Source organism: Aspergillus welwitschiae (assembly GCF_003344945.1).
Source record: "Aspergillus welwitschiae strain CBS 139.54b unplaced genomic scaffold BDQ94scaffold_23, whole genome shotgun sequence".
NCBI classification, from domain to species: domain Eukaryota; kingdom Fungi; phylum Ascomycota; class Eurotiomycetes; order Eurotiales; family Aspergillaceae; genus Aspergillus; species Aspergillus welwitschiae.
The window spans coordinates 14,771-33,591 of NW_020798717.1; the positions used below are offsets into that span (position 1 = coordinate 14,771).

Here is an 18,821-nt window from a genome sequence, read left to right on the forward strand (position 1 = left end):
ATTCCTCGCACCCCTTTGAGATCTAGCGCAGTTTCCAAATTGCGAGAAATAGGCAGGAGACCACGTGTAGGTACCGTGGGTTATGTTCCGCCTACGCCGATGACATGACGGTCCAGGAACTGTTACACCCAAAAATTTTCTAACCTTTCTTGTACAACCACTCTGCACTTTCAAGATGACCATAATAGACTGCATCGTTCGTCTGTTTTCACAAAACCCACGCGAAAAGCAGCTTTCGAACCTGGAACTCCTTCCTCGCGAACTATTACTCCACATCAATAACTTCCTCACAACCGCTGACATTATCTGCCTCAGGCTATGCAGCCGAACACTGAACCATTTCACAACAAGCTTTTACGACCTCAAGCAAACCCGAGACAGGTCCCTAGCGCTTTTAGTCCTGACAAGGCTAATCCGAGACTCACCCCGAATGTTCTGCTGCCACTACTGCGCCAAGTTGCATCCTATCACTGACGTCCTCCATCCAGCAAGTTCTAGAATTCTTCACCATGCGTGCCCAGACCTGGGAATATTACATGGAAATGGTCCACAACCTTGGATTAGGTGGATAGTATCTGTCCACTGCCTACCCACCCATTACGACTTCCGTCACTGCCACCTGGCCGCTGTCCTGCAGAACTACAAATGTGGCGGCCGATACGGCATCAACGCAGAGTCCTTGGCCTACACCGAGGTGGTTGATTATCCTCAACAACCCGCAATAACGACACTGCTATCAGTTGAAGGACGCGTCTGTACACCTGCCGGAGCCCGCCAAATCCCATCCCTAGTGCTGCAAATACATCATTGGGTTCTCTTTCATGATCTAGAAATGGTCTCGGATCACGACCTCGACGTTCTTATTTCAGTACTCGCCAAGTTGAGTGTTTGCAACTGGCTAAGTGCTGGGCGTGGGAAGATTGGGGATGTTATCCAATCTGCCATTCGGCAACGGGGATTCTGCTGGGATGAGGCATCCATCGCAGAGGGGTATATGCGGTGCTCTCATTGTGGAGTGGAGTTCCAGATTGCCCTTCGAGACTGTGGCGGGGATGGAAAGGCAGTGGTAATCACCAAATGGCTAGACCTTGGAGCTGGAATGGATATTGAGGATCCGAAGTGGAAGAAAGCTACTTTTAATTCCATGATAGAACCTATATACGAGCGTGCTGACGCCATGTCGAGCACGGGGGAGGTGCGTCGACTGTTTTGTGGAACCTCTGATCAATCCAGTGACCCTACACCGCGAAACAGATCATACTTGATGGCGAGACGATATCGTTGGGCAATGTGGAGGTACTCGGGATCTATGTACTATCTATTCCATCGCTAGTCCTAAAACTACGCTAGCCAAGCTCCTAAGCAAGGTTGTTCTATCACTATAAAAGGCTCAGAGCTCCTTTTCAAATGTCCCCACTGGTCCCATGGACAATCACCAAGTCCAGAAAGAACCTCGCTCCTGTCCAGAATGGAAACTACCCATGGCGAAGGCCAACGAGTATCTTCCTCATGCCCCCCCCCCCCCCCCCCCCCCCCCCCCCCGCCCCCCCCCCCCCCCCCCCCCCCCCACCCCAAATGTTCTTCTTAGTTTTCCTCTCCTCTCTCCACGGAACTCAATTCTGAACGTTATCAGCTAGTACTTCTGTACGTGTTCAAGCTTTTGACATTATGGGTTCTGCAGATATCATCTCTATTCTGGGAACGCTGGGTACTTGGGTTGGGGCGCTCCGTCCCGACCTTGAAATCCTACTGCGTTACATTATTCGGCAATTCACACCCATTCCATCCTCATCTCAAGAGCGCATCGTCAAGGCCCTCGAGTCTATTGCCAAATATCAAGGCTCCCAGCTGGTCGTGTGCCGGGAGTCGTTGCTCCTGCAACAGCAGGAGATCAATGGCTTGAAGGCACAACTTGACGATGTGTGTCGGTTGTTGGAGGCGATGCGTACCGACCTCAGCGAGCTGAAGGTCAGACAGTTTCCCACCAGGACGTAAGGACCTGGTAGCTGTTCCATGCCTATGACAACAACGAAAGATGAGTGGTGAACAGAACAAGTAAATCCCCGGGGGGTTGCGATCGGGGTATGGACTTGAAGCTCCCTCGTGGGTGTTCACCTTCAAGTTCGACCCAACGATCGTACATCTATATAGAATCTCAAATGTATCTAGAAGGTTACGTTGTTTACTATGCTTGTATGTAGAGATACCGTCGAGATGAAAATTAAGTCTACGATCGTGGCGGGAAACCTGGAGTTACTTGAGTGTCGGATGCTTTCGAGGCCCGAGTGAAGACTACCCACGAGTTTATGGGGGTCCAGAAGTTGCGACGACTATGGTGTGGAAAGTAAGTATTGAGAGAGGAGGCCTTGTGCATCGTCTTCACAGCATCCTGCTGCTCCTACTCATCTCAACCAATCTCAACCTCAGCCTTGTTAACCCCACCACCACCCGCTCTCTTGATCCTTAATATTCACCCGCAGAGACTCGCAATGCGTGTTCAGCAGGGCTGATGCAGCGGCGTGTTTCCAAAGTCGTATCTGTGATGAGTACCGTAATTTTGCCTTGCGAGGCCGAAAGGATGGATAGGGTAGTAAGGAGGGATGAGACAATATCTATTGATCGGCATATCAGTATGCGGGAGTTGTGTCGTAGAAGTAAATAGCTTCCTCGGTTACCCAAGTTCCCATCCACTGCAGGAAAACCCAGTAGACTTGAACTACTTTCACATTGTTCGTGCAGTTAAGTGTCGATTGCGGTATGAATCATGTATGCTGGGTAAATGGAGATGGTTGATATAGTGTGGAGGTCGGAAAAGAGAGTTTGCACGTCGCTGAGACGGTCGGGGTAGGATGGGTCGTTGATCGTGTCGAGGTGGTTTTGGTAGATGACGGGTGGGAGTTCCGCCATTACCAGATAAGCTTTCAGATAAGGTGCAGGGGTCCGTCTGAATATGGAAAACTCGTTATGTGGGGTGCCATTATGGTATTCTTACAGATCTAACGAAATGGCGTGCACTCGGACTTATTAAGCGTATATTTTTTAGCGACTCAATTGACACCGAGTACGTATTTCTGGCTCGGGAAGCAATTGCTAACACTACACTAATCTACTAGTACCTATTTATCTACCACCAATCCACATCTTCGTCTGACCTACTAGATGATGTTATATAGTAGAGCTCGAGAGGTTCAGGATGATGATCGTGGCATATATAGGGTCTGTATCTTCAGAACTGGTGAAACATAGAATTCGGGTGCCCTCCCAATTGTTTCTTTCATTCCCTATTATGTCTGGACCATTAGATCCATCAAAGACATTCCCACTAAGATATGCTGATCGTAGACGGTCGACACCGATGATAAGGTAACTTCTGGGGACGAACGCTGGTGCTCGGTCCACCATCCATGCACGTAGCCGGATCGAGCCGTGCGCTATACCTCACGGACCATGAAGGAGAACTTCTTATTTCTGTGTATTATTTTCATGTACTTTGTAGTATACCATGCTGACCTATCATCATAAGAATGTGTCGGGTCACGTGGGATAGAGTGATAAAGCTATCCAGGAGGACCAGGTAGAAGACATTACGATTCATTATGCATAAAGCTAGAGCTATGTTTCTATCTCATTCGTTGGTTGTCAAACGCATTAAACGCAGGAGTACCCGACAAACACGATGATGGAGCCGAAACATGCACGTTCAAGGAAGGCCAAGCTCAGCTGCAAGCCCCGCCTCTTCCCTCCTCAATGCCCGACGTGGACAACATCAGGTGATTATTTAGATGGTTCTTTGAGTGAGAGCCTCCTTCATGTCATTTCTGAAAAACAACGAAATCCGCAATCTTGTAATCATCAAGAATAAATCCATCTGACCTTGAACAAGAAAATGACATTCGAAATATACATTCCCTCCTCCCTCACCTTCCAGGATTACATCGCCATCTGCCAATGTGCGCGCACATTCGCTGATGGGTACGACCGGAAGGTAAACACTAGTTTTCATAATGATTCACTTCTAATAAATCACAATACCATCAGAGTACAAACGACTGACATTCTTTGAATTCAGGACAAAACCCGCCTCCGCGCCGCCCTTGCCCCCACCGTCATAGTCGACTACAACAAAGTCCTCCCCCACGTCACCCGGGAGACCTACGAAGCCGATCACTTTGTGGAGAAATGGCTGAACCCAACAAACCTCGGCAACAAAGCTCTGGCGACGCAGCATCTCCTCGGAGCACCATACTTCAAGTTCGCATCGGAGGAGAAAATCGTCGTACAATGGCAGCAACTAGCGAGCCACGGACGATGGGTTGACGGCCAGGATAAGACACGCCCGGTTCTGTGCAAGATCGATGAAACGTCAGATGGGAGGAGCTGGATGCAGCAGACGTATGTTAAGGTGGATGGGCAGTGGCGAATTCAGGTGCTTGAGCCGGAGGTTTTGTACCATACAGGGGATTTTCAGAAGATTAGACGGCAGGATGAGAAGGATGCGGGGAATGTTTAGTTTTTAAATGGAGGACGTTGTGGTTGAGGAGGTTTGAAGTTGCTATTATGGCGATGTGCTACGTTGTCATTGCGGGACGACAGAATCCGAAGGAAGGACACAGGAAATTACAAATTTAAATTTGATCTATTCGGATCGTTTAATGCAGGGAACTGGGTAGGAGTAGTTGGACGATATTCTACGTCTTAGAACCATCTTCTTTGGTCTTGACTAGCTTGTGTTGGTCAATGATTTGGCTAACCTTGCGAGCATCGACCTTATGCAGATTACGGGCTATATTTGACCTCAATGTCATCCAGTGCATTGCTAGAATGACCTGTGGCTAATGACAGACTAATGTCTGTACAGTTTGTATCCCAATAATTAATTTGCTGCTGCTAAACGGCCCCAGTTCTATGGAACCCCTGAGCCAGAAAGGTGTCGCACGATGTAATAGCCCACATTGCATACCAATCCCCCGAGCTGGCGGGCCCCAGTGAGTGCTGCGTATACACCTCGCGGGCGAGTTTCAGAGACAGAAAGCAATAGCTCGGTAGAAACGGGATCGCCTGTGTCTCTGCCAGGCCGGCCCACGTCTGCACAATTTCGGCAGCGACCTGGCGGGCACGACGAGCCAGGCTTTCCGAGTATGTCGTGGCCCGGGCTATTTTTCCGTTGTATAGTGCCAGTGAATATGTCAAATACAGTATGTATAGTGCGGCACGATGAACACAAAGCGTAAATTCCGTGGACTCCCGTGGGTGCTCGATCAAGGTCCACTGGGATGAGTAGCGCACAGAAGTAGGTAGATTATCCAGCCACCGTTTGAGTCTCGTTTCGACACTTGCAACTAACGCTGGGTCGAGCTGTCGCATTTTCCATAAGAGAATAGCTGGCTTCATACCGTCCTCTAGTGCATGACGGGTTTGAAGGTCTAGGTCAACGGTGTAGAGAAGGCGGTACATGCAGCGGATAAGTTTCGAACGCTCGATTAGAATACCACAAAGCTTCGCATGATATGGTGGCTCCGGGATGCTCTCGCTAGTTGGACCCTCGCTTGTTGCACAAAAGGTAACATTGATCATGGCTCGATCGAATACTGAAAACACGTCGGGAACGAACTGACAGTTGAGACTCGGCGGCCGTCGTATTTGGAATGGGGCATCCAAAGCGAGGGAGATCGTGAGGTCAGCGGTGTATAACGACCAGACTAGTCGCTCACGTAACGAAGGGGAGATTGTGCAAAGGTACTCTGTATTCTGGTTAACTATTTCATCTGTTGGATCCAGGAGGCCTGCGTCGATTGCGACTGAGAGAGCATGGTGAATCCAGTATCGGGACTCTGAAAGACTAGCTTCGGATAGGTTTTCCCGGATACTCAGCAAGATGAGTGCTTGGGTCATGAAAATTGGATTGCGCTCGATCGAAAAATTGTATAACATCTGTGCTGGTCAGTTATGTTGCTTGAGAAAAAGAATTTGGGATATGCATGCATGCACTTACTCTCGCCCTTCTACGTATGGCCCTTCCGATAGTATCTCTACTTGGATGGCCCGCTGCCTGTAGTTCAAGAGGGTCCATGTAGGAGCTTCCCGCATATAGGATAGCTTGGTACAGAAGTGGGTGAGGGAATTGGCGGTCGTCATTGTCAAGCAGTCTTTGAAAGAGATGTGAGATCTCGAGAACAGGAATGAGAGGATGCACCCATCGTAGATAAGACTGCAGAAGAAGGTCACGTAAATCCTCGCTTGGGGGTAACAGTGCCCCACTGGATTGTAGCTCTTCTCGGTCCTTGAAAGCGATAGAGGTGAAAGCACAGGCTTGAAACTCGCGACACGACACAGAGTGGAGCATCTCAATTCTCATTTCGACAGAGGAGGCCGGTATGGTGTCCTGACGGTTGGGGGGTAGGGGTTTAGATGAAACCTGCCGAATGCTGATTTGCTTTCTCAGGATTGAGTTGGTACGGTGGTAGTATTTATTATATTTGCAATAAGAAGACCAGGTCTCTCACCAACAGTTAAACAGTAAACTAGCCGTGTTATTTTTGCTAAGTAGCAGGAATTAGTGCTTACTGACATTGTTGCATGGTTAGTGTATCCTTGCAGCTGAACCCCTAGTGTGGTGAATCATTCTTGAACGCTTTTGCTGATGCCTGGGAGACCCTGGTAAGTCAGAGAGCCGCGGGATAAACCACGGACTCTGATTCAGGCGGGCAGCAGATTTAATTGCTCCATCAATCAGATGCTCCGGATAGATAACAAGCCCCCTCTAAAACAACACCTATAATCTTCTTCTATTATGATCCACAGTCCCACCCAGCCCAATGAGAAATGCCCTCTGGCCTACGAATGTGGATATGAATAGCACTATTTGCTGCAGTCTCATACTAGCGTCTCATTGCACCATATAATCATGATCAGAAAACTATCGGCTACCATATATTTCCGTCCTTAGAGAAGTAGCAAGGTGGGAAGTAATAGTGCAGATTGAAAGGTGCAATGGTGATAAAAATTGGTCTTCCTGATAACTAAATCAAAATAAATAACCTGGAAACAATCTGGCGTGCCAGCCCAGGCCTCAATTATGCGACCTTCTCCGGGCCCGCACATAGAGATTGCTGGGCTTGATGGTTTGGAACATGGAATCATATTCGATCCGATCATTGCCTTCTCTGAAAAATTCATACCGATACACTAGCATGGCGATAAACACTTTCACCTCGCGAGCAACGAAGTTTGTCGCCACACACATCCGGGGCCCCATAGCAAAAGGAATATAGGCTCCGCGGTGTCGATTCTTCACCCTTTCCGTATCCCACCTTTCAGTCCAAAACTGAGTCGGATTATCCCAAATAGCCGGATTATTGTGGATATGATGGATTTCTGAGATAACCACGCTGTCCTTGGGGACCCGATACCCCCCAGGAAGGATAACGTCTTTGCGGGCCGTTCTAGCGGGCTGGAACGATGTGGTATGGCGTCGTTGAGTCTCCTTGACAAATTTATCCAGATATGTTAGTTTTCCTATAAATTCGCCAGTTACTTCGGAATTCTCGGTCATGTTGTTGTTGATTAGCTCTTGCAGGAGCTTTTCCTGGACTCCCGGGTACGTTACCAGACCGTAGATGAGCCAGGAAAGTAGGGAGCTCGTCGTTACGAACCCTGCTGTTAGTGCCACAATGAGCGCCGGGTTTCGACTCTCGTCGCTCAACTTGTTGCCCTTGCTGTCCCTGGCACGAAACAGGTAGTCTAGTAAGAGCACGTTAGTTCTATACAATGCAGTTTGAGGAAATGAAAATACCTGCGAGACTCTTCGTTTTCACACCTGCCTCCTGAATAGAGACAGGCCCTTCCCCAATGGATGCCTTCTTGACAGACTCTCCAACTAGAGACCCTACTAAATGCCACGTATCTCGCAGACGCTTTGGATCACCAAATGGTAGCCAGGTATACCAATCTCCCCATGATGTGACTTTCTTGTTCAACCCCAGCAGTTTGACGATAGCCTTAGGAATGTCATGGATGGGTGATTCAACCCGCTCAAAGTGGCCAAAATCAGCACCAATTATTAGCTCTCCGACTAACTGCGAGGAAAGTTTCAGCATGAAGCTATACGCATTCCATGCTTGGTTGGATAGGTCAAGCTCGTCGAATATCCGAAAGGAAGTCCGCACAACCGCCTCCATGCGCGGGGTATAGGCTGTAATTGCCTTGGGACTGAATGCAGGTACAATAAACTTATGGCCTTCTTTCCACTCTTTGGTGGCTGTGTTGGTGAGAAAGATTCCCGCATGCGCACTTTTCACTCCATATAGCGGATGCGCATGATTGATGTCCTTGGTGAAGAACTCGGTTTCAGCAAACGCATGAGCAGTTAGGACTGGGTCATTGGTATGGTAAACAACCCGGCTCATGACTGTTGTCTGGAACAGTGGCCCATAAAGTTCGAAAAGGCGTTGATGGTTGCCAATATGGTCAGGGTATACTTCACAGTGGCTCCCAAGTAGAGGGAGTCCCTTGGGTCCCGGAACATCACGGACTGTTTCGCCATCTACTAATATGCCTATTGGCGCGTTTGCTGCGAGGATATCTTTCGTAGAGTCCAGGTACTTGTTATCGATATGAAACGATATCCCTTCGAAAGGCGTGTTAGTGACGTTGAGAATTTTCCGAGGTTGTACCATTTACATACCTTGTGGCTCGATAATTGCGAAATGAGATGCGACCTTCTTCCGTATGGTGTCCAGATCGAGCTTGCTTCCCACGTCGACCGTGCATACAAACGACTCATACTGACCGCAGAGATAGAATTGCCTTGCTGCCATTGCGAGTAGATTGTGGGATGGTCAGGCCTCAGAGTGTTCCGTACTCCAAGCTTGGAATGGCCGTAAGATAATATTATTCACGTCAAAGATAATTGTCGCATAAATATGTATGGAGTATGGACCAAACCCCGATGCTACTCGATCGCTTATCTCTAACCCGAGGCTGATTACTGAAAGGCATGAATATTCCCGCGGGGTCGGCTAAAGGGGCGGTAGTCATTCTCGCAAGAATTTGATTGCAGTGGAAGTATTGAGCCCGATGATAAGAGAATTTGAATATCCTGGACTGCGGACTCAGGATTGCACGGGCGAATCATGGTTGACATGCGACAGGCTAAGGATCAGATCGCACAATCTGACTCTCCTTGGCGGGTGACACTAAGCCGCGGTGTGGTCAACTTAGTACTAGCAATAAAATCCTTTAGCTCAGGTGCTTGTCGTTGTCATTATGGGTTCGGACCAGTAATATATATACCCGTCAAGCCTTAAATGTTAGCCTTGTGTGGAAGCTGTCGGAAGGTTATGTTCACCCCACGAAATAGTAAAAAAGCTATATAGGTTCGGGAGGCTGTAGTATATTCGTTTATACTTGAGCAGTCGAGTAACTCTTTGGAAAGGACCTGGCAAAGGCTCGTAGAAAATGCTTAGGCTTGCATTGAAGGGACGACCGTGACCATTATTTGAGCAGAGCGAAGGATCCCCACTAGTTTCAACTACTGCATGTAAGATGGCACGATAAGCATTATTATATTAAGTCGGTTCGTATGTACGGCAAATTCATTTACTCATCGAGATGATCTATCGTGCAAATTCGCGAGGAGCTCATAGGATAAGAAGATGTTGAGCTCTGCTCTCGTCCCTCACTTTTCATAACATCTCGACAGGTATCTCTAGCAGTATCAACATGCAAAACTTTTCCTCCGCCGAGGTAAAGGAGCTAGGTGCACAACGATCCCTAATTATCATTCATGGAAAAGGTAAGCGTAAACGTCTTTCTTCATTCCGCTATTCAACCGAAGTTTTCGATCAGATTGAATACTAAAATGGTGTCGCAACCTTTACAGTCTATAATGTAAGCGGCTACTTGGATGAGCATCCTGGAGGGAGGGACCTTCTGTTGGATGTTATTGGCACCGATGCGACAGAACATTTCGTACAAGCGGGGCATTCCCACGAGGCACAAGATACTCTCGCTAGTTTTGTTGTTGGCAGTGTCAAAGATTACCAATACAAAGTTCCGGAAGAGAAAAATAGTGCTCTTTATCAAATGGACAATGGGCCCACAGCATCTTCCCAGGTATGGCCGCGGCTCGCAATGGCCGTGCCTGGTGTTGCCTTCTTGGCCTTGTTCCTGCGGCTTGTGGTTCGTCATGGCGATGTTGGGGGTACATGGATTCGTCTCCCATCAGTTAGCATGTCTTTTTTCGCCCTCGATACGCCGTCAACATTGTTGGTATTTTTGATTGTTGCTTTATTGGTTCTTCTTGGAGGCTTTACTTATTGGGTGTCGACCATCATTTATGTCGAGTTCGGGTACGGGAATTATCCAGAAGTGATCCCTGCGAGTAATTAGAAGACTTTATTTGGGAATGAGGCGAAAAATTCCCATTTTTCTATTAGACAATAGTTAGGCAACCGGATAATGGAACAAAGTCTTTCTCATCGCTCCATCTCAGTCTTGAAGTCTTCCGCAGTCATTCATTAAGAGTGTTGATGCGGAAATGTTTGGCGGCTTGCTGGATAGGCAGCCTTATCAAACAGGTGCTATACTTAGATATTAGACAATGAATATCATTCTTCTCGCAAGCGATCATTTGTACCCGAGGGCGATCACAAGACAGTCGAATAGTGGATTCTCCATACTTGAGGTGATATGTTAGGTGGAGACTGGTGAGACAAGAGACGGTCTGAGCACTTGCCGGTCCACTTGCCGGTCCGCCTGCCGATCCTCAGATCGGAGGCCCTGATTATCAAGCGTTCTCGGTAACCGGACACTAACATAGAATAAGTCACGTAGACATCCGATCTTGTACTAACTATGCTCTGTTTGTCACTGCTGACGCTCACTATACCTAATATTAGAGACTCTATATACGTTATATATGCGTTGTAAGTATGCTCTTCTCCCTCTAGAAGCTCTCGAGATTATCTCCTTACTGGCGGTTGTAACAAATACACAGCAATTAACCTGGTCTTGTCTTTGGCTTTCAAACATCGTTATTTTTGTTCTTCTAATTGTGCAATGGAAAAGGCCCCTGACGACGAAGAACGTGACCGCGAGCCAACAGTCTTCGGAGCCCATCCAGTTGACTCACCATTGTCCAATGCATCGCCAGCCCGTCTGGAATATACCTACCCTGAAGGAGGACGCAGGGCTTGGCTAGCAGTTGCTGGTGCCTGGTGCTGCAACTTTTCCTCTTTTGGCTGGACCAGCAGCATTGGCGTCTTCCAAGCATATTATTCAGAGCACCAGCTCTCCTCGTATTCATCGTCCTCGGTATCATGGATCCCTTCGGCTAACCTGTTTATGTTGATTGTCCTGGCGCCTGTGTTTGGAAAGATATTTGACAACTATGGACCCCGTTACGCCGTGATATTAGGCGCGTGCGCTCACATTCTGGGTCTAGTATTTTTGAGCCTGAGCACGGAATACTACCAAATGTTTCTCTCCCAGAGTATTCTATCGGGAATCGGTGCATGCTCCCTTTTCTATTCTGGAATAAACGCAGTTAGCACCTACTTCAAAAGAAGAAAGGCTCTCGCTAATGGTATTGTGGCTAGTGGCTCATCGCTGGGAGGCGTTATCCTACCGTATGTTCTCCCTTCTACATGTGCCGAAAATCCAATGCCGAATACGAACTGTCCCGGCGCTAATACTCATATCTTGCAGAATCATGTTCGACTACTTGATAGCGGACGGATTGAGCTTCGGTTGGACAATTCGTGCTATTGCATTGACGTTTCTCATTCTGCTCTCGTTTGCTAGCTTCGTTACGACCTCAAATCTCAAGCATCAGCCAAAGCCAGTTTCTTTGTTGTCCTTCGTGCGCCCATTCAAGGAGCTCAAATTCGTCCTGCTGGCATTAGCTGCCTTCTTTACCTTCTGGGGTGTATTCATTCCCATCAACTACATCGTCGTCTATGCGAAGAGTCTGGGAATGTCATCGATCTTCTCGAACTACCAACTTGTCGCATTGAATGCAGCGAGGCAAGTGTTGCAATACCCCAATATCCTCTGGTTAGGCCAACTGAGAAAGGCTAACATTATGACAGCGTTCTAGCACGTGTCGGGTGTGGATTCATCGGCGATCGATACGGCTGCTTCAACACGATCATCATCAATGTCGTGATTGTCATTGTGTCGATATTTGTGCTTTGGTTTATCGACACACCTGGAACGACTATGGCATTCAGTATCGTCTTTGGCTGGGGCTCTGGCTCTTTTATTTCTTTACTCCCTGCCTGTATCGCCCGGATCTCCGACATAAGGGAAATCGGTGTGCGAGTGGGGATGATCTATTTCGTCTCGGCGTTTGCCTGTCTAACAGGTAACCCGATTAGTGGGGCTTTGATTCAAGGGACCAACTATCGCTGGATGCAGGTCTTTGCGGTCCTCGTGATCTTTGTGGGACTTTCGTTCTTCGTTGCTCTTCGAATGGTACAGAGTCGCTCTTTGATGAAGGTTGTCTGATCTATCAGTAATCTTGCACTATATGGAGTGACTAGATCAGAGAAAGGTAAAGGGTCGAGAAACAGAATGATAGACAGCATAGACGCTTGCGTGTACACACTGGAAAATACGGTGATCTGTGTATTTTGACCCTTATTAAAACACATTCTTACTAAGAAAAAGACAAAATATGTGTGAGGGATAGAAAGAGAGAGAAAAGAAGGAGACAATACCTTGCGTCAGCTATCAAGGAAAATCTTCGTAGTTTGCCCAAGGATCAATTAGAGGCAGCTGATAATTATACCGAACACAAGCCAAAGCTTCCTAAGCAGCTAAACAAGACGTTTTTCATTTGCATCAGTACCAACAGGGGGGTCCCACCCCTTGTCAATGCAATCTAAGGCTAACCGTCAGTGAAATTTTATATAGAGAAGTATCAGACCCGCCGGATCCAGATCCTATATATGTAGGACTGCCCGTAATCCCAACTTTTATGATACTTTTTCACTAATGGACAGTTCTTACATGTCATCTCACAGAGTATCAAGTGCTTAAGATTGATAATGCTAAGGTCTGGGGTGTTGATCCGGGGTTTCTCAAGACAGGGCTGGGAAACATGGATCCTGCAATCGTGGAGAAAATTGGTGCAAAGGATCCTAGTATTGGCAGTATCTGTATTAAGGAGGTGGTTGAGGGCGCAAAAGATGCGGATGCTGGAAAGGTTTTTCATGCGCAATGATACATTCAGGACTGGTAGAAGAGACAGAGCACACACGGCTGGTAAAGGGCTCAATGTAGTAGAACAATCATGTTACTAAATAAGGACCATAGATGTACGCCACACCCCAACTATGTCCCCCAAATTCTAGTTGCGCAAAGACAACTTGCACATCAATGGAGGCTTCTCCCATAAAGTAAAAGTCTTCTGATCTGACCAGTTCTTACTTTCCTCGCAAATCTCTATATCAAAATTCCACAGCAGACGGGCTATTATTACTCGCATTTCAGCAAAAGCCAGGTTCCTCCCGATGCAGTTACGAGGACCAATGGAAAAAGGTTGGAGGACTTCTCGGTTATCCGAAAAAAATGGCGAAGCCGGGTCTGTTTTAGCTTCTGGTAACCACCGCTCAGGAAGATAGCGCTCCGGTGCGTGGAAGTTACGAGGTGAGTAATATGCAGCAATCGGATGCACAAATACTTTGGTCTACATGCGTCGCCAAGTTAATGTCCAGTAATCATTGTGGATGGAGGTTTCTACTCACGCCAGGTGGGATTTCATAGCCCGAGATGAGGGTCGGCTCGATAGTCATACGTGTGAGCCCGGTCGGAACAGGAGGATACATGCGAAACGCTTCATCGATGCAAGCTTGCATGTATGGGAGCTTCGCGGCCACAGAGCTGACGGAAATATCGGCCTCGGACTTCATGATGGAACGAACTTCGGTGGTTACTTTCGTGAGAGCGTCGGGGCTCTTTAGGAGCCAATATGTGACGCCGCAGAGGATCGTGGCAGTTGTCTCACTGCCAGCAATAATAAGAACGTTAGCATTAGCCACAAGCTCTTCGTGAGTCAAGCCGTCTTTTGTGCCGCTATTCCGCAACATCGAATCCATAAAATCCCCTCGATCATACTTCGATGCATTGTCGAGTCTCTTCTGAACAGTTATCCTAGTATGTGCCCGTTGCCGCTCCCGTGCATTTAGGAGTGTTTTTGGCATGGCGAGGGCTATGAGTTTGAATATTGTCGGGTATGCATCTCTTAACTTGAGGAATGGTAAGAGCTTGAGGAATTGGAAGATCGTTGCAACCCAATAGTGATACTGAGAGCTTTCAAGACCTCCAAAAGGTTCTTTAAAAGCCAAGTCACCGATAATGTCGAAGGTGGTCAAATTGTACCACTTGACCATATCAGCTGGCAGCTGTGACTCTGCGATATCTTTCAAACGGGAGATCAGTTTGTCTACGTAGCTGTTGATGAGGGGCTCCTGGGCCTGTAAGCCCTTGGCGGAAAAGGCGGGTGATAGGGCTTTGCGGAACCGACTGTGGTCTGCTGCGTTGGCGCTAACTATGTCCCTCGGGTTGGCAGCGGAGCTCGACACTTTTGGTAGTTCATGGTGGCCATACCCGTGAATCCTGTTCCATGCTTCTGCTGTGTTGAAGGAGACTTCGTTGTGGGTGACGCGCACCACAGGGCCGTACTTCTCATGGAAGCGATGTATGTCGGTATCTAATCGCCCTCGGACTGCTGAAATGTGTCGGAAAAGTGGAAGGATGATCCATGATTTAGGACCCGGAATGTGTCGTAAGGGATGAAGGTATAATGAGTGTATTATACTAAGTATGGAGTAAAGGAAATAAATGCCAGGCGCTATAGCTAGAATCAGAGGGTCCAACATGGTGGTTATGGTGGTGGATGTCAGTGACAGTCAATGAATGAACTCAAGGTCCCGGAGGTGTAAGGTAGGCCCCTAGGATATTCATATACTGTCTCATTCCCCCGCCTAATGCATGTGGACTTCAGCCTCTCACCTACCTATCTACCCACTGCAGATAGTAACTCATGGAGAGGAATCAGCGAGGCTGAATCAGCGCACCAGATTTACCCGTCGGTCGCGGCCAATCGGGCATACACACGAGACAACCTCAGAAATTAGGGCGACGTGTCAGACGAACTAAACAAGCAGCTCAGTCAGACAGGTCAATCAAATTCCTTGAAATAGTATCAAGATTCCTCTGAACAAGATGGCCTAAACTCTGAACTTGTCATGTGTGAGACTTCCGGCCAATCATCAGCTTGGTAAAGCTGCAGATGCTTCCACACTTAGTCCTCATCCCCACTTGGCTAAGCCCCCACGACAGCACTTAAATATTCAGCTCCCTTGAGAGGAAACCTCTTCGGGACAGAAAGACCCAACAAAACGCGACAGCCGAAATCGGGTGTTGGAAGAAAGAGTAGCCTTTTGTGAGCAGCACCATGGAAACATCTGCTCACAACAAGTCGATCGCCATTTACCAAATGAGATAGAGGTTCTCCAGTACGAGAAACGAGAAATTGCGCGCACGTCTACAATCTTTACCGAATATACTCCTATTCATGGGATAACGAAGAACGACCCGCATCTAGGGAACGATAACGACAGCGCTCGGTCGTCAGCCCGACAGACCAAAGTATATATCCGAGCAGACCTCTCATAGCTGCAGGAGAGGGAGATCGCAGATCACAGGCAGACTAGCCAGAATTAATGATCCCGCCTTTCGTAAGCACTACTGCAGTCACTACGCACGAGATACTGGGAAATATTCCGGCACCTCCCACTCAATCGCAAGACCCGGCCTGGGGGGCTTTGCCAATGCCATCCCGTCGGTCTCGACCTTCTTCCCTGGCCGTAGCTACGTTCCAACCTTGTTCAAATTTGGCACGAGTATGACTACATGGAATCAACGAGTTATTTGAGCTGCTGTATGAAGGTGCGGTACCCTTGGGGAAAGGCGATTCTCGAACGTGACGAGCGTGATGATTTGCAGATTTCTCAAGATTTCCTTGATGCCTTCACTGAGGAAAATGGGTGGGGTTGACATCGGGGTCTATAGCCAATCACCCGGAGCTGTTGGAAGGCATGGATGTTGAAGCTGTGCGGTTCCAAGTAACGATGGGACAGCCATGCTAATCATCATACCCTAAAATGCAAGCGGCAGAGACAAGTCAGAGGGACGCGTCTCTGTCCACTCGAATACCTGTCGATAGAATTTCCATGCTATCTTAGAAAAATAAGTACGTGGCCCTTTCAATTCACTGAGTTCGCCAGCCCAAGACATGTTTAGTATATTCATCACTACCACCGTCATTCCATAAGTGTAAATAAAAGATTACTAGAACAAGCCGAGGTCTCCAATGAACCTGATACTGTCCGAAATATCTGTACAAGCTTAAGATATATTACGAGTGCTACCGGTTAAACAACTATAAGGGCTGCTATATTCAATTTCTAGAACTGGGTGTACAGGCGGTGATGGAGTTCGGAAACGTTTTCCATTCCACCAAATTGCGGCACGCGCAAAGAATGAGTATCATCCTCATAAATTTGTGAAAACATGTGGGATTTCTCCCAAATTACCTCATCTCTTTGAAGGATTTATCCACATTCAGAAACATTCTAGAAAATTTCTCGATTTGTGAGTCACTCCTGATGTCATTAGCGTCCATCGGGCAAACATGATCATCGCCCTAACGATCTCAGCTGCGCCCCGTGGCTGGAGATTCCTATATCTGAAACATCTTGCTTTTCGCCACTTCTACGCGGTTTTCCGATGTAAATAAACGTTTTCGAGGTCAATACTGACATCTGTTCACTCTTTAATTCTTATTCTTCCCACCTTCAGTGTTGACCAATTGCCATTACGGATCCCACATTTGTTCTTGATCGTTATAGAATCTACCGCCAAGGCCAGCAAGACCATCAGTACCCGCAGCTTCTCCACACACCGGAAACATCACCGCGATACCCAACGACACCAGGACAGCGTTGTGTCTCCAACTTCTGAACTAGTAACAATGGGAGCCCTTCAGTTACCACCCGGCATTGACCCAGACGATATGATCGGGCAAGGAAGCAGCGGAATAGCAGCCCTGGATCCCAAAACAAAGCACATCATAAAATTTCCATTCAACGAAGACGAGGCACGGGCTGCATGCGATCGCGAAAAGGAGATTTACGAGCGTTTAGAGCGCTCACCACTCCCACGGCCATCTTCGCTCTTGAAATACTACGGCCCTAGAGACCAAGGAATTCTCCTCGAATACGCAAAGCACGGTACATTGCGGAGATATGCATATGGCTTGGATCTTCCAATCCCACTCCCTGCGATTCTTCGCTGGGCCAAACAAGCAGCGGAAGCGCTACAGTTCATCCATGAAAGTGGGATAGCTCATGGCGACGTTAGCTGTGTGAGCTTCTATGTGGACCAATTTCTGGACGTGAAGGTCGGTGATTTTACCCGGTCGTCGGACGCCACACCGCAGGCTGTGAAGCAAGATATATCGGATTACGGCTCGGCTCTTTATTATTTGGTTACAGGACAGTATCCTTATCAAGGCCTGCCAGAGAAGGAAGTGGAGGAGCGCTTTAGGCGAGGGGAGTTTCCGGATCTTACGGATGTGCAGGTGAAATCTATTATTCATCCATGTTGGGCGGGTCATTATACTGGCTTTGTGGGTGTTTTGGAGGATTTGAGGGAGCATATTCGGCTTCTATGAGGATGTTGGACATTGCTATGTGTTGTGCTGGCGGTCTAGATGCTTGCTTGTGTGGGAGGTATCTACAAAATCAGAGTCCCGCTATTTAGTTCAAAGGTTGCATGTATACAAGGCGTCACCATCGCAAAGGAAAGTCTAGAATAAATAAAAATATAGGTAGTCTACGATAGGTCAATGCTAATGGCAGCCTCTTTACTTTTCTTCCTACCTCGGAAACCGTTCCAGGAGGAAACCCCCATCTCTTGGGTGAACTCTACCAAGTTTCTCCAACGGTAAAGGACACAGGACGAGTAGCTGGTGCTGCTGTTCCCCAGCTGTACTTGAACCTTCTTCAGGCTACTACGGGTGGTTCTTCACCTATTAATATCCTGCGCGGAATCGAAAAAGTGCATCTTCAGCCTGGAGAGTCGAAGAGGGTCACTTTTCCTTCGACTAGGAGGGACCTTAGCAATTGGGATGTGGCGAAGTAGCAGTGGGCCATTGCAAGAGGAAAGATTCAGGCTCACGTGGGGTAAGCTATAGCATGTCGGTAAAATAAATTAGGTATTATCACTTGCATTATCACTTGCATTCGTGGGAGGCCAGGAAGTTCGCTATTTAGAAACGATGTACAACATATACAAGGACCCGGGGATGCCCCTAACGAGCGAAAGGGCCGATTTGGTGCAGAAATGGTTACCCACCAGGTATAAGATCGACCAGCACTGGGTGTTTCTGTTCGGTCATTGGGTGCAAAGTGGAGGTAGGCAAACGCATCATTTTGCGGCCCAATTACTCGTCGCCAGGGTTACCCCGCATTAGATTGTCCTCGCCAGAGCTGAAAATGGGCGATAGAACCGACGACGGTTGGCGGGACTTAGAAATACTCAAGCACAAGACTGCTGTGGGACTCTGAAAGTTTTTCGTGCAATAATAAACGGCTGATAGAAGAAGGGAATGAATGCCTTATTCTGTTCAGAGTCTTCCGACCCTGTTTGATAGCCTACTCTGATGAAGTGGCTATGGAGAAGCGAGGATTCATACAGTTATCCCAATCAATTTTATAATGAAGATGCGGCTACTGGAATACGCAAGACGAGCT

At 47.8% G+C, this 18,821-nt stretch overlaps 8 protein-coding genes across 8 annotated transcripts; 5 read left to right on the forward strand and 3 right to left on the reverse strand.

The window, feature by feature from the left end:
- Positions 1-175: 175 nt before the first annotated feature.
- Positions 176-1,995, forward strand: BDQ94DRAFT_160485 (uncharacterized protein; the record flags this gene model as incomplete). Its single annotated transcript, XM_026769225.1, has 3 exons — positions 176-1,206; positions 1,351-1,461; positions 1,638-1,995. The coding sequence occupies 3 exons, from the start codon at positions 176-178 to the stop codon at positions 1,993-1,995; spliced, it is 1,500 nt and encodes a 499-aa protein (XP_026624484.1).
- Positions 1,996-3,886: 1,891 nt separating this feature from the next.
- arp1 (scytalone dehydratase arp1) lies at positions 3,887-4,510 on the forward strand (the record flags this gene model as incomplete). The annotated part of the gene is made up of 2 exons (XM_026771851.1): positions 3,887-3,985; positions 4,070-4,510. 2 exons carry the CDS (start codon positions 3,887-3,889, stop codon positions 4,508-4,510), a joined length of 540 nt encoding a protein of 179 aa, XP_026624485.1.
- Positions 4,511-4,887: 377 nt separating this feature from the next.
- On the reverse strand, positions 4,888-6,355 carry BDQ94DRAFT_171898 (fungal specific transcription factor domain-containing protein; the record flags this gene model as incomplete). Its single annotated transcript, XM_026771852.1, has 2 exons — positions 4,888-5,931; positions 5,993-6,355. 2 exons carry the CDS (start codon positions 6,353-6,355, stop codon positions 4,888-4,890), a joined length of 1,407 nt encoding a protein of 468 aa, XP_026624486.1.
- Positions 6,356-6,911: 556 nt separating this feature from the next.
- On the reverse strand, positions 6,912-8,816 carry BDQ94DRAFT_180265 (cytochrome P450; the record flags this gene model as incomplete). Its single annotated transcript, XM_026773582.1, has 3 exons — positions 6,912-7,740; positions 7,793-8,626; positions 8,684-8,816. 3 exons carry the CDS (start codon positions 8,814-8,816, stop codon positions 7,070-7,072), a joined length of 1,638 nt encoding a protein of 545 aa, XP_026624487.1. The 3' UTR covers positions 6,912-7,069.
- Positions 8,817-9,720: 904 nt separating this feature from the next.
- On the forward strand, positions 9,721-10,389 carry BDQ94DRAFT_171900 (cytochrome b5-like heme/steroid binding domain-containing protein; the record flags this gene model as incomplete). Its single annotated transcript, XM_026771853.1, has 2 exons — positions 9,721-9,793; positions 9,881-10,389. The coding sequence occupies 2 exons, from the start codon at positions 9,721-9,723 to the stop codon at positions 10,387-10,389; spliced, it is 582 nt and encodes a 193-aa protein (XP_026624488.1).
- Positions 10,390-11,058: 669 nt separating this feature from the next.
- On the forward strand, positions 11,059-12,507 carry BDQ94DRAFT_180267 (major facilitator superfamily domain-containing protein; the record flags this gene model as incomplete). The annotated part of the gene is made up of 3 exons (XM_026773583.1): positions 11,059-11,627; positions 11,707-12,024; positions 12,090-12,507. The coding sequence occupies 3 exons, from the start codon at positions 11,059-11,061 to the stop codon at positions 12,505-12,507; spliced, it is 1,305 nt and encodes a 434-aa protein (XP_026624489.1).
- An 844-nt stretch (positions 12,508-13,351) lies between these two features.
- On the reverse strand, positions 13,352-14,882 carry BDQ94DRAFT_160489 (cytochrome P450; the record flags this gene model as incomplete). The annotated part of the gene is made up of 2 exons (XM_026769226.1): positions 13,352-13,690; positions 13,749-14,882. 2 exons carry the CDS (start codon positions 14,880-14,882, stop codon positions 13,352-13,354), a joined length of 1,473 nt encoding a protein of 490 aa, XP_026624490.1.
- Positions 14,883-17,038: 2,156 nt separating this feature from the next.
- On the forward strand, positions 17,039-17,740 carry BDQ94DRAFT_171903 (kinase-like domain-containing protein; the record flags this gene model as incomplete). The annotated part of the gene is made up of 1 exon (XM_026771854.1): positions 17,039-17,740. One exon carries the CDS (start codon positions 17,039-17,041, stop codon positions 17,738-17,740), a length of 702 nt encoding a protein of 233 aa, XP_026624491.1.
- Positions 17,741-18,821: the final 1,081 nt, after the last annotated feature.